Source organism: Trachurus japonicus, chromosome 16 (assembly GCF_045865225.1).
Source record: "Trachurus japonicus isolate A0001 chromosome 16, Traja_1.0".
NCBI classification, from domain to species: Eukaryota; Metazoa; Chordata; class Actinopteri; order Carangiformes; family Carangidae; genus Trachurus; species Trachurus japonicus.
Window position 1 is genome coordinate 30,313,055 of NC_140922.1, and position 12,789 is coordinate 30,325,843.

The window sequence follows — 12,789 nt, forward strand, 5'->3', positions numbered from 1 at the left end:
GCAGCACCCCGGGGCGCAGCAGGACCAATTGTGTGAATCTGCAGGGTTTTGCTGCTCCAGCGACACAATCATCGGGAGGAGAGATGCAATGCACAGGAGGGACAACAACGGCCGCGGACGCGCTCTGAGAAGTGGATGTTAAAAGGTAGGATTGATCCGGAAGCTCCTTATCTCTGAATCGCCATCGTTTCTTTATTATTTTTCCCCCTTCTGTTTCTTCTTTCGAGTTACCGGATTTAACACATGTGATGTAAATATGCAAAACGCACCGAGCTAGTGTATGTGTATGTGCAGCGCGTTGATAACTTTGCATAAGAAGGAGGCAAAAAAAGAAAAAAAAATGTTGTGAGATTTGGATGGAAGTGATTAAAACACCGATATCGATTGTAGTTCTCGTGTGTCTGTGTCCGCGCATGCATGCACCCTGCACACCAAAATGTGTCAAACGCGAATTGTTTCTGCTTTTTCTTTTTTTCTTTTTTTGCGATGCATGCGTGTAAATCGGTGCAGGAGGCGTTGATGAGATCAGCAGCTATTGTAGCCTACAGTCTGTTTTCCTCCGTCTCCGTCTCTCTGTCTCCCGTCTTTCTCTCTCGGATGCGATGAAAGTTTGAATACAGCAGCCAGCGAGTGTAAGTAACAGCGCCTGTCTTGTCTCTCACGCAGGCACAAAAGCAGCGAGGAGCGAGGACCACAGCTGAGCAACCAAAGAGACAAGAGAGCAGAGCAGAGTGCTGATGCTGGACCGAGAATTAAAAAAAAATAAATAAAAAGAAAGAAAGGGGGAAAAATACCAAAAAAAATCACGTAAAATCTCCTGATGCTGTTGCGACCTCGTTTCCTGGGAGTTTGAGGGAGTTTGGAAGACAGTACTTAACGTTATCAGATAATTAATTAGACATCCCATAAGCCCGGAAATCAATTAATTCACAAATCAATAAATCCATAGTCTGGTGTAACAAGAGACCTTCCAGACTGTTAGCTCGGCTGCTGAGCAACAATAACAAGAAGAAGAAGGAGAAGAGCAACAACAACAACAACGACAGCAGAGATTTACGCATTTATTTGCTGAAATCCCCGTGAAGGTGAAGATGGATGGGGGTCTAGGGGAGATGTCCCTCCACACCCACTCAGATCTGGCCCACAGCCAGGACGGCCGGGCCATGCTCCACTCCCGGGACCTTTCCGCGGCGTTCCCCCGGCCCTCGCTGGGGGGCTCGACCTCCTCCATGTCCCTCGAGCCTGAGCCGCGTCCGCCGGGCTTCGACCACTCCATGTCGGCGCTGGGCTACAGCGGCGACTCCCCGTCCAGCTCGGGTGGCGGTGGCGGTGGCGGCGGCGGCGGCGGTGGCAGCACCTACACCACGCTGACGCCCCTGCAGCCCTTCGACGACAAGTTCCACCACCACCACCACCACCACCACCCCTGCCTGCCCGTCAGCAACGTCATCGGCAGCTTCACGCTCATGCGCGACGACCGGGGAGGCGGAATAGGAGGAGGAGGAGGTGGAGGAGGAGGAGGCCTCGCCAGCGCCGCCAACTTCTACAACCCCTACGCCAAGGACCTCGCCATGACCCAGAGCCTCTCGCCACCGTCCGCCACCTTGGGCTCGGGCCTCGGTTCCTCCTCCTCCATGCACGGCTACCACCACGGCAGCCTCGGAAACAGCCCCAATGGCAACATCATTGGCGGCCAGATGCTCCACGGCGGCGGCGGCGGCGGCTACGACATCCACGGAGGGAGCCTGTTCTGCCGGACGTCGGATTTCGGACGCGAGATGTCTCCGCCGGGCCTTGGAGGGGTAGGCGGCGAGGTGTCGGTGGTTGGGCACCAGTTGAATAAAATGGAGGCTCACCAGCACGCAGCCGCCGCCGCAGCCGCCGCAGCCGCAGCCGGCCACCACGCTCACCTCTACAGCCAGCACTACCACCATCAGCCCCACCTCCACCACCACCACCCCAGCAGCCAGCAGGCCTCCAAGATGGCCGAGCATCTGCACTCCACGTCGTCGTCCGCCGCTTCTGGCGCCTTGTCCCCGCCGGGCGAGGGCATGCTGCCGGGCGGCGGCGGTGGCGGTGGCGGAAGCGGCGGGGAGGAGATCAATACCAGGGATGTGGCCCAGAGGATCATCACGGAGCTGAAGAGGTACAGCATCCCCCAGGCCATCTTCGCCGAGAGGGTTCTGTGCCGGTCGCAGGGAACGCTGTCCGATCTCCTGAGGAACCCCAAGCCCTGGGGCAAGCTCAAGTCCGGCCGCGAGACCTTCAAGAGGATGTCCCGCTGGCTGCAGGAGCCCGAGTTTCAAAGAATGGCCTCGCTCCGGCTGGAGGGTAAGAAGATCTGACTTTATACTCTCTGTCCAAACACACACACAAACACACACACACACACACACACTCATATGTATGTGCACACACGTTTTGCACAGAAACCACCATAACAACAACAAAAAAACACACACTAAAAACACACTATTCCCCTGTTTCCCACCAAAAAGAAAGAAAAAAAAATCAAAATTCCTCTCTCTCTCCAGCAATCAGTATGCAGCTCAGGTGGAGACACGAGGAAAAGCAAAAGCATCATGCTCATGTTTCCCTCCTTCACACACACACACACACACACAGATACACACACACACACACACACACTGTGAGTGCAGCTCAGCCATTGTCTCAACAGCCTCCTGGACAGTGGGAACTCATCAGCACATTGAGGACAGTTTGAGCAAGAAAGGGCCATATGTGCCATTCCTTTGTTTACTTGAGCTCCCAAACAGCTTCTATTGATTTGTACAGTAGCTACAATAAAAATAAAAAAAAAGCCACAGACATTTGCCCTCCTCTTAAATGAACCATGAAGATCAGCTCGAGCAGCAGCGGTTTGGGCAATTTAATCGTTTTTTTTTTTGAGCCCACGAAAATAATTTGCGCAGATATGCCATTCTGGAGCAATTGATTAATCCGAGCAGTGATTTATATCTGCTCAGCGCGCGGCTGAAGTTGACTTGGCAAAGGTAGCTGATGCAAATTAGACTTGAGCTTCTGCCAGACGTCTTTTATCAACGTCGTCACCGAGGGCAATTACAGCGAGGCTAAATACAAATGTTGCTCTGCTCCGAGGCAGCAGCAGCAGCAGCAGCAGCAGCAGCACCTCCTGGGTTTATGAGATTCTTAATATCAGGGCAAATAATAATAATAAAAATTATAATAAACTGGAGGTGCATGTAGTCGTTAGAGATGAATTAATTAGGATAATTCATTCACAGCTATTTTCATAATCAGTTCATGAAAATTCACTTGGCAGATTGAAGCTTCCTAGAAAGTGAGAATTGGCTGCTTATGATTTAAATGCACATTAAATGTAGTTTGGATTTTTTAAATTCTTATTATTATTATTCTATTTTTGACAAATTTCCAAATTTCTGAACTCAACTTTTTGTGATTATTTGCAAAAATTACGCAGAAATGAATCAATATTGGAGTGGCAGTGGCAGGCCTCGTGGTTGTTCACACAGATTTCCATTTATTATTATTTTATTTTATTTTTTTATTTTTTTTTATTTTGAAAGGCACATTGTAATCTGCATGCCTGACATTTAATATTCTTTGGGGGATGTGAGTTGAAGACACGACATGCACGCTGTTACAGTGCCGTGTTACAGTGTTGTACCTCCACAGGGACCGAAGGCCCATCTGATACACGGCGCTCAGAAAGAGATCCAAGTGAACACAGTAATATGAGATGAGCATATACGAGTGTGTGTGTGTGTGTGTGTGTGTGTGTGTGTGTTATCTGCTGCTCACTGCGGGGGTCTGTGAGCAGTACGTGTGTGCGAGCCTGCCCAGTTGATCACTGCTTTTCGCTCTCTGTCAGCAGCTCCACTGATTAAGCCCCAACAACACAATAGGGTTCATAGGTAATGATTGTGCACTCTTGCAATCCCTTCACAATTATTGATCTTTGATTGTTTGGCTCTGAGAGCACATGTGTACATCCTCCATTTAGCAAAACGTTACACCAATCACACGCAAAAAAACACAAAAAAACCCCTCTCTTATCTAAAAGATGGGGGTTGCTATGTGATGATGATGAGTCGACTGCGATTTTCTATGTAAAACGTCTCCTTCCTGTCCCGAATAAGAGAAAGACGAAACAACAAAACAAAAAAAAACAACCGATCTAATCTTCCTGGTGATGATAAAACCACCCCACCTCTACCCCCTACTCCCCTGCTCTTTTGTTTTCCTTCCAGCAGATTCCTAATCACCGATCATTCCCTCTTTATTCGCAGCATCCTTGTTTCTTCATCTTTTACAAACACAAACATTATTTTAACGAGTCGGCGCTCCGAGTCCGAGCAGCCGATCAATCAGACTCATAAAAAATTAAAGTCCCTACACAGAGAAGTGTGCTAATGTTTGACAATGCTGCTCTCCCTCTCTCCTACTCTCTCTCTCTGCTCCCACACACTCTGAAATTGCATATTTAGTTCTTGGCAAAGCCACAATTTGGACATCTCGGCACTTTTCTACATAACCTACTTTCCGAAGAGGGTTGTTGTTTCTCTCTCTCCCTCTCTCCCTCTCTCTCTCCTCTTTCCCCCCTGGCCAACCCCCTTTTGTTTAATTACAAGCCTCTATTGATTTCCATGGGAAAGAGCAGCACGCCTTGCCCACACACACCTCGGCCGCATCGGCAAAAAAAAAAAAAAATCGAGACTGGAATTAAAATGCGCGGTGCCCCGGTGTGAGCTTGAAGACACTACAGCTGGAGTGCTCTCTAGCTTTCACGCCTCAAGTTTTAAGATGATCCTCCTCAATGCAACACTCGCTTAAATACACAGAAGGTAGAAGGCCCCTTCAGTGCAGCGGCGCCGTGTTATTTCCATAACGACAGCTCTTATACACGGAGGAGAGGCTGCAGAGAGTAGAGACGCTCTGTCATTATGGGAACTAGCTGTTGCTGCCATTTTGTCTCTTTCAAAATAATTGTCTTTTCTGCAGAGCATGAGACGTTTTTTGTTTTTTTTGTTTTTTTTTGCTAAACACGGAGGAGGTGATCTCTTGGATTTATCTGCAGTGTTTTTTTTTTCTCACTGAGTGTGTGTGTGTGCGTATTCGTATTTGTGTGTTTTCTATGGATTACCAACACTGTACTGTATATGAGATGCATCTCCAGCCCCAACCTCATGCAGGTCTGTGGAGGAGGCAATCAGGATTTAGTTGGAGAAGAAGGAGGCAGGATAAAGACCGTACAGCCATGCTCCGACACTTAAAGTCGAAAGGAGAGAGAACGAAAGAGAGAGAGAGAGGATGGAGAGGTGGAGGAGGAGGGAGGAGGTGGAGTGTGGAGTGTGTGTGTGTGTGTGTGTAGGGATCAGAGACTATAACTTTAAAGATGATGGCCGAAGCCCTTGACTAAAGGTCTAAATGAATAAGAAAGGTCAATGCGGTTTACGTGTCGGCTCCAGTGCCTGCACCACCACCACCACCACCACCAACCATCCAACCCCCCACAGTAGTAATGAAAGCCACAAAGCCCCCCCAACTGCCCCCCCCTCCCCTCCCGTCCACCACCTCTCGCTGCATTACAGTTCACATTCGTCCGGCCGTGCAGGCTCAAAGGTCAACGCCGCTTCCATTTACATATCGGAGAGAGGGGATTCGTAAACAGGCCGACGTGGCGTTCGTTAGCTGCCGAGCAAACAGAGCCGATGCTGCTGTTGCTGTTGGTGTTGGTGTTCGCTTTCTTTTTTTTTTCTCTTTCTTTTTTTTGTTATTGTTTTTTTTTTTTTTTTTTATCTGGCTCTTGCAGCTCAAGCCCCCCCTCCTCCTCTCCCCTCCCATCCTCCTCTCTGACTCCCCGGCGCTGAAGGGGTTAACCAGCCTCTGTGGGTCGAGTAGTCTGAGCTGCACAGATTTAATCAATAATTTCTATCAGCCCCTGGCCCAAGAAATCAGCAGGGGGGGTGGGCTGGGGCTGGAAAGGGAGGGAGGGAGGGAGGGGTGAGTTGGGTGGGTGAGGTGTTGGTGTTGGGCAGGAGGGGTGGGGGGGTGGGGGGAGGTGGGGGGGTGTAAGGTTGAGACGCCGGGGGGTAGGGAAAGGGCTTTCGATCACGTTTCAGCAACACGAGACAGGGGCGTACATCACGATTAGGGGCCGTTCCCACGATCATAAGAAGCCCTATAGGGGGAATATTTATGTCTGCAGGAGTCGCCCCGGCAACCGGAGGATTTATAGCATGGTAATTGTGAAGCCTTTTACACATGATTACAGCATAAGGAAGCATTTACTTAATGGTCGGCGTTATGATCGTCGGGGAAAGCGAGTGAGAGGGAAGGAGAGCCGAGGACGAAGAGGAGGAGGAGGCTGCAGGACACCCCGACTCCTCCAACCAGACATAAATCCACGCTACCAGCCAGCTAGCCAGCCAGCGCTATCATGTCATTCCTTTCATTACTACACGAGCCGAGAGTGCACCACTGTATATATATATAGTATGTACCGTCTATAAGCTGCACCAGGAGTATCGATGTTTGGGGTTGGATGGTGTGAAAACGCCTGTGAAAAATGTAGCAGCAAAAAAAAAAAAAAAGGAGAAAAAAAGACGAAGAAAAAATTATTTATTTCACTTGTAGTGGTATTGACACGCCGCTGACATCTCGGGCCTGTTTCAGATTTTAATGAGACGTCGTTCGATAACTCTCAGAAATGCAAACGAGCTCTGGAAGCCTAAACTGCTAACAAACAGAGGGGGCCGCCGCCGTAATCTGGAGTGCATCACCCCCCCAAAGTCAAAACATTTCCTTTCAGATAATGATTTCAGAAGAGGGAGGTACTATGGGAGCAGGGAATTCACATCCTTTACATTTAAACTTGGAGAAAAAAAAACCAACTTTCCTCCAACATCCTCTGCTCACGCCAAAGGCTAACGCTAACGCCGCCGCCGACCGACCCCCGGCTGCTGCTGCTGATGCTGCTGTTGTTGATGTGACAGTGGAAAAGTGCGGCAGCGAGGTCACACTTAACTTCTCAAGCAGCTCTGCTAATGAGAGAAGATTTGCCACAGCGAGCAGCTGAAGGAGCCGGTCATACAGTAAACATCAGCCCCCGGCGGTGTGAGGTGTTTCTCAATAGGAAGATGTAAGCCAATCAATTGATCGTGTCAGAGCGGTGTTGAGAGCAAAAAGGCAGCGTCTGCACTTAATTCAATGTATGTGTTTTTGTACTATGTGTGTATGTGTGTGAGTCAGACTGGGGTTGGAAATATTGGTATTTTTTTTCCCCCCTTTCTACCACCTGATATCTCCATCCAATCAAGTCATTTCTGTCGATAATAGAGCTCCATAAACCTTGTTTTCTGGAAACAAGTGAAGAAGTCTGACAGAGCTGCGGCTCGTTGCAAGAATCCTTCAGAATAAAGCGCCATTTTTCTTGATTTTTAGTGCCTGTTTCCAAACAGCTGCTGCTTATTTTTTTTTAATTCCTTGAAAGAAAGTGGATGTGAGTTGGAGACAGTTTCTGTGTTGGCGTCGTTTTTTGACTTCCTGTGAGAGAATTAGGCATAAAAAATAGTTGTTTCCTGTGTTTTTTTATTTATTTATTTATTTACAGTAAAGGCTGCTCTGGTGCTAAAAATGTCTAATGACTCAGTGTTCAACCCCCCCTACACGTTTTTACTGAAACACTGTGGATATTATTCAGTCTGAATTTAGCTCCGGACTAAAATAAAAAATAATATTATTGCACATTGAAGGCAAAAACCGGAAAAAAGAAAGAAAGAAAGAAAGAAAAAGAAAACACAAGTTGCGTTTCCAATTTGCAGGTCGATATTTAATATAAGTTCACTATCGGCACCAGCCCTTCCTCACTCCTCACTGTGTGTGTGTTGTGTTGTTTTGTGTTGTGTGTGCACATACACCAATGCTTACACTTAGAAACGCATTTGATACCATCAGCAAAACAGTCGCTCAGCCGCACAGTGCTGATTGAAACCTCTTAAAAGTGTGCATTTAGGTAATTGCATGACTCCCCCCTTCCCCTCCCTTCCCTTCCCCTACCCTCCCTCCCCCCTGTCTCCCCCCCAAATATGTTTTAGTCCACTTAAGGCTTCTAAACACCCTGGGCAATGCCGACTCTGCTTGTTTCACTCACCCCTGACGTAACCCGCCGTTAATAGAAAATAAATTAGTTCCTCCTAAAGTGATTATTACTCACTCACTGCCGCCACATGTAAATGACTTTTATGAGAAACTAATGATGTTGAAGTGTCCACTAAGCAAGGAAGAGAGAGGGAAGAGGAGGAAGTGGAAGGAGATGGGCAGAGAGGAGAGAGGAGGAGAGGAGAGGAGGGGGGAGGAAGAAGAAGGGAGGGAGGGGAGGAGAAGTTGGCTCGGTACACAAAGGCAGAGGTTGGTGTTGTGTTTCCTGTAAATACAGAATTACAGCGTGTTGGAGGTGAAGGGTTCAGCGATAGATATGCAGAGGAACATGCAGCCTGAATTCAAAATGCTCGTCTGATTCTCAAAATGGATCTGAGCTCAACCCACACACACACACACACACACACACACACACACATAGACACACACCAAGCTGTCTTTTCTTACTCACTCTTTGGCTCATTTTTTATTTTTAATTTGCAAACTCATTATTATTATTATTTCCTTATTATTTATTACAATTTCATATATTCCTCCTGAGGAAATCCAGATGATCTAATTGGACGGGCTGCTGCAGCTACAGTGGTGTTTAACCCTTAGACCCTGAGTTTTGAATCCTTTTTTTTTTCTTTCTCTTTTTTTAATTGTGTCCACAAATTCAAATCTCCAGAAGACTTCATCACCTCTATTACCACTTAAAAAGTTTAAACATGGCCAACACTGACATGGAGCTAATGCAGCAAGAAATAACGAGATAATGAAATCATGTTTTTACCCTCTGTGGACCACGGGATAATAATAATAAAAAATAATAAAAAGCAGCAGATGCAGAAATATATTAAGGAAGACGAAGTGAGGCACTTAGAAGATGCAGTAAAAAACATCAGATTTGTGCTTTTCTCTCGTCTTTAACCGTTTCTGGCATCTGTCTTTCACTTTGCTCTTTGACTAATTTTCTCTGGAGCCTCCGAATGCACACGAAGGAGTAAAAAAAGCCAGAAGCCGTTAAGTGCTGCAATAGATTTTAAAAGCGATGCGGTGATGATGATGATGTTATATCAGAACAAGAGGCAGGAGGAGGAGGATCTGGGCTGAAAATCATTATTACTGTTTGGGTCCATTGGGTGAAATGAGAAATCCACTGCTCACATCTGTTCGTTGTCTGTCTTTGAGTGTGATTGTTCTTTTGGACGACATAGTCATTGTCGGCAGATGACGACAGCAGATTTTTGCACTTTGTCTTGAAGCCAGATCCATGTAAAAACAGAAAACCTTTGACTGTGTTTTTCAAAAGCAGAGGACGAAGTGTATAATGAAAACCATGACGGAAAAAACTTTAGAGCTTTTGGCCTGGATGTAGTTTTATCTGGATCTGTTTTACCCCGGCAGCCTTACAGCAGCTCACTGGCAATAAGATGTGATAGGCTGAACATCTTGATTCCTTTACTGCACAATGAAGCAAGTTGCTGATTCATCTCTTTTAACTAATCAAAGTTGCTTAGCTAATCTGTTTTCTTTCAACAAATCCACTTTCCCTCAGCTTAATCCATTTGTCCTAGTTAGCCAGCCAGTCTGCTGTTAGCTAACCTGTTTCCCCCCCCTTTCCTGCTTTTTTCTTCTCCTTCTTGCTAACATTTCCATATTTCGCACATTCTGTGTCATAAACTGTAAACTGTCTTGTCTGTAACAACATCTATTGCACGTCTGTCCGTCCTGGGTGAGGGATCCCTCCTCTGTTGCTCACCCTGAGGTTTCTCCGATTTTTCCCTGTTAAAAGGGTTTTCTATGGAGTTTTTCCTCAGTCGATGTGAGGGTCTAAGGACAGAGGATGTTGTTATGATGCCATGTAAAGCCCTTTGAGACAAACTGTTTGTAAAAAAAACGGGCTATACAAATAAAATTGTCTTGCTTTGCCTTCTTAAATTTATCTTGTATCCATCCATCTGCCCCGCAGCCTGCAAGCGGAAGGAACAGGAGCAGAGCAAGCTGGAGCGCAACCAGGGCCCGAAGCGCACCCGGCTGGTGTTCACGGACCTGCAGCGGCGCACGCTCATGGCCATCTTCAGGGAGAACCACCGCCCCACCAAGGAGCTGCAGATCACCATCTCCCAGCAGCTGGGCCTGGAGCTCTCCACCGTCAGCAACTTCTTCATGAACGCCCGCCGACGCAACATCAACAAGTGGGCGGACGAGGGCCGTCCCTCCTCCACGGGCTCCTCGGGCTCCAGCGTCTCCTCCTCCGCGGTGTCCTGCAGCACGGCCTGATGACGGACCGCCGTGTGTGGAGAGAGAGAGAGAGGAGAGAAGGTGGAGAGGCGCCACCGAGGGAGCAAGGGGGCACATATATAAGACTGGTCTAAGGCAGAGATCAGCCGTCATAAAAATGTCCTCCTCGTTATCAGAAGGAGCGACGGAGCCAGCTGTTGTTGAAGAGATGATATTATGAAGACGAAAGCATTTTCCCCCAAAACCAAAGTCGATCGCCCCCTTGAAATGGAAAGGGGGCGATAACCCAGAGTGATATGAACCGCGGGATGCGAGGTCCCGCTTTGTATAGTCAAGGGTGCAATGATGATGATGATTTTGACTCGTAAGAAGAGTCACACCCTTTGCATAGACACCATCTCATTGCATTATTTTGATTATGTAGATTAGAGATAATGAGGGTATTACAAATCAGGAGGAAGCATATTTTTTGGTGTACCTTCAGATCTATAGTCATCTCTCCAAACGTGAAGAATCAAGAGGTGCCGTTTTGCTCACACCTGGAGAGCTCCATCGTGTAACTTCTTAATCAAAAAAAACTGTTCACCATCATCCCAAAGACGTTGTTGATCCCCCCTTTTCCCTTCCTTAAGCCCCTGATGTTCTTCTTATGGTCCTGTTTTTTCCTCGAAAATCAAGGTGAAAGAGGAAAAAGAGGCTCCTTTTTTTTTCTTTTTTTTTGTTCCTTTTTACGTAAAACACTTTTTTTCTGAAGAACCTAATTTCCCTTTTCTTAAGCATGTGTTTCCATGGTGACGGTTTCTCAGATCTGTGTGGCGTTGATCCGAATTCGGAATTATCCAGAGGTTCCCTTCAACCACCAAGCACCGAGCACCAACCCTCCCTCCTTCCTTCCCCAGCTGTCAATCATTCACCATCCCCAACAGGAAACTCCTTTTCCTGGAAGTCTGTGAAGACAGTCCCGCCTCGAATGAATCAAGAGTTTTCAAGGTTGGGGCTTGAGGATGGAGGATGGAGGAGGGGGTGTGGGACCGCAGTGCATCTCGCCGTACGCCAGGACAGAATCAATAAACACAAGTAGGACGCAGAAACGGACTTGTTGGTGCAAACGTCTAAGCTTTAAGACTCTCACTGAGCTTCCAAAACGAAGCTCCACAGCCATTTTTTTTGACTCCAAAAAAAAAACAAATCAAGCCAAAAACAGAGAAAAAAAAGAAAACCAAGAAGACAAAGTGAAAGGCGGCCCTTTGAACACACAAAAGGCTTTTCCACGATGGGGGAAGGAGGTAAACCTGACACAATGTATAGTGACATTGTCGTATTTTTTCCACTCCATTTCCAAAAACAAATGTACAACACCTCTGCTCCATTATGAAAATCCTTTTTTTTACAGATGTCTAGAAAAATGGAGGAATGTGATTCTTTCAGCCCTTTTTGTACAGATTTCAAGCACATCGCTCTATTTATAGAAACACATTGGAAGTTGCGGGGCAGTTTGTTTCAGCCCTGCTGACGTACAAGGTCATTTTTTGGTCCACAAAGGAACGGCTTTAACACGCCTCCTTATAGCCAATAGTTAAATCAAACCAAGAACATTTCAAATGCAATTTGCTGATCTGATCAACGTATTTATTACTGCATTTGTGTATTTATTGTTTTTCTCCTTTTTCTTTCCTATTTCTATTTATTTGGTTATTTATTTATGCTATCTATATACTGTAAGTATTTATTTAACGATGCTCTGTATGTCTGTGTGAAACTGAAGACTTTTTTCTGATGGGCACTTTTAGCTGTAGAATCCCATCGTAATACCAAAGATTAACATTGCCTCCCTGAATGTACGGCCTGAATCCCTAAACCCCTGTTCCCGATCCTGACCCGATCCAGCCCGATCCCACCCAGTGATGTTACGTATCTCTCTATCTTTAAGGCCTGGCCTTTGTTTTTTGTTTTTTTTTGTTTTTGTTTCATATTGTTTTTGTTTTTTTTGTAGAAAAACGGGGATTTCCTTACTCTTACAAATGTCTCTGCGGTCAGCTCTTAACGCCAAGGCCAAAGCTTGTTTGAATGTTGTGCTAATATTTATAATTAATAACACTATGAATAATAATAATGATAATAATGATGATGATGATAATAACAATGAAGATGTGGCATCCCATAGGTTCACAGGTTGCTTGTAAAGTTGTGTTCAGACCAATGCCATCTGGCAGACTGTGTAAAGTGTCTGGGGACCCACTTAAAGCGCCGTCCGAAGGCCCGATTGAGTGCGAGTCCTTCAGGGTCACATGCAAACATGCGTACTGTGTCTGCCTGGGGAAATGCATGGTTGTGACCCCACACCCCTCCCCACCCCACCACCTCCTTCCCTTTACTCCCTTCCCTCCACAGCCCACAGTG

The 12,789-nt window shown here is 46.7% G+C and overlaps 1 protein-coding gene across 1 annotated transcript; it reads left to right on the top strand.

Moving 5' to 3' along the window:
* Positions 1–792: 792 nt before the first annotated feature.
* onecutl (one cut domain, family member, like) lies at positions 793–10,435 on the top strand. The gene is made up of 2 exons (XM_085803418.1): positions 793–2,331; positions 10,118–10,435. The coding sequence occupies exons 1-2, from the start codon at positions 1,092–1,094 to the stop codon at positions 10,426–10,428; spliced, it is 1,551 nt and encodes a 516-aa protein (XP_085659544.1). The 5' UTR covers positions 793–1,091; the 3' UTR covers positions 10,429–10,435.
* Positions 10,436–12,789: the final 2,354 nt, after the last annotated feature.

What these genes read in the sequence shown, in the direction of transcription:
- onecutl (XM_085803418.1), top strand. Translation starts at nt 1,092, where the DNA reads ATGGATGGGGGTCTAGGGGAGATGTCCCTCCACACCCACTCAGATCTG. An exon ending in GGCCTCGCTCCGGCTGGAGG is followed by an intron (nt 2,332 to 10,117) that starts GTAAGAAGATCT and finishes TCTGCCCCGCAG; the next exon opens with CCTGCAAGCGGAAGGAACAG.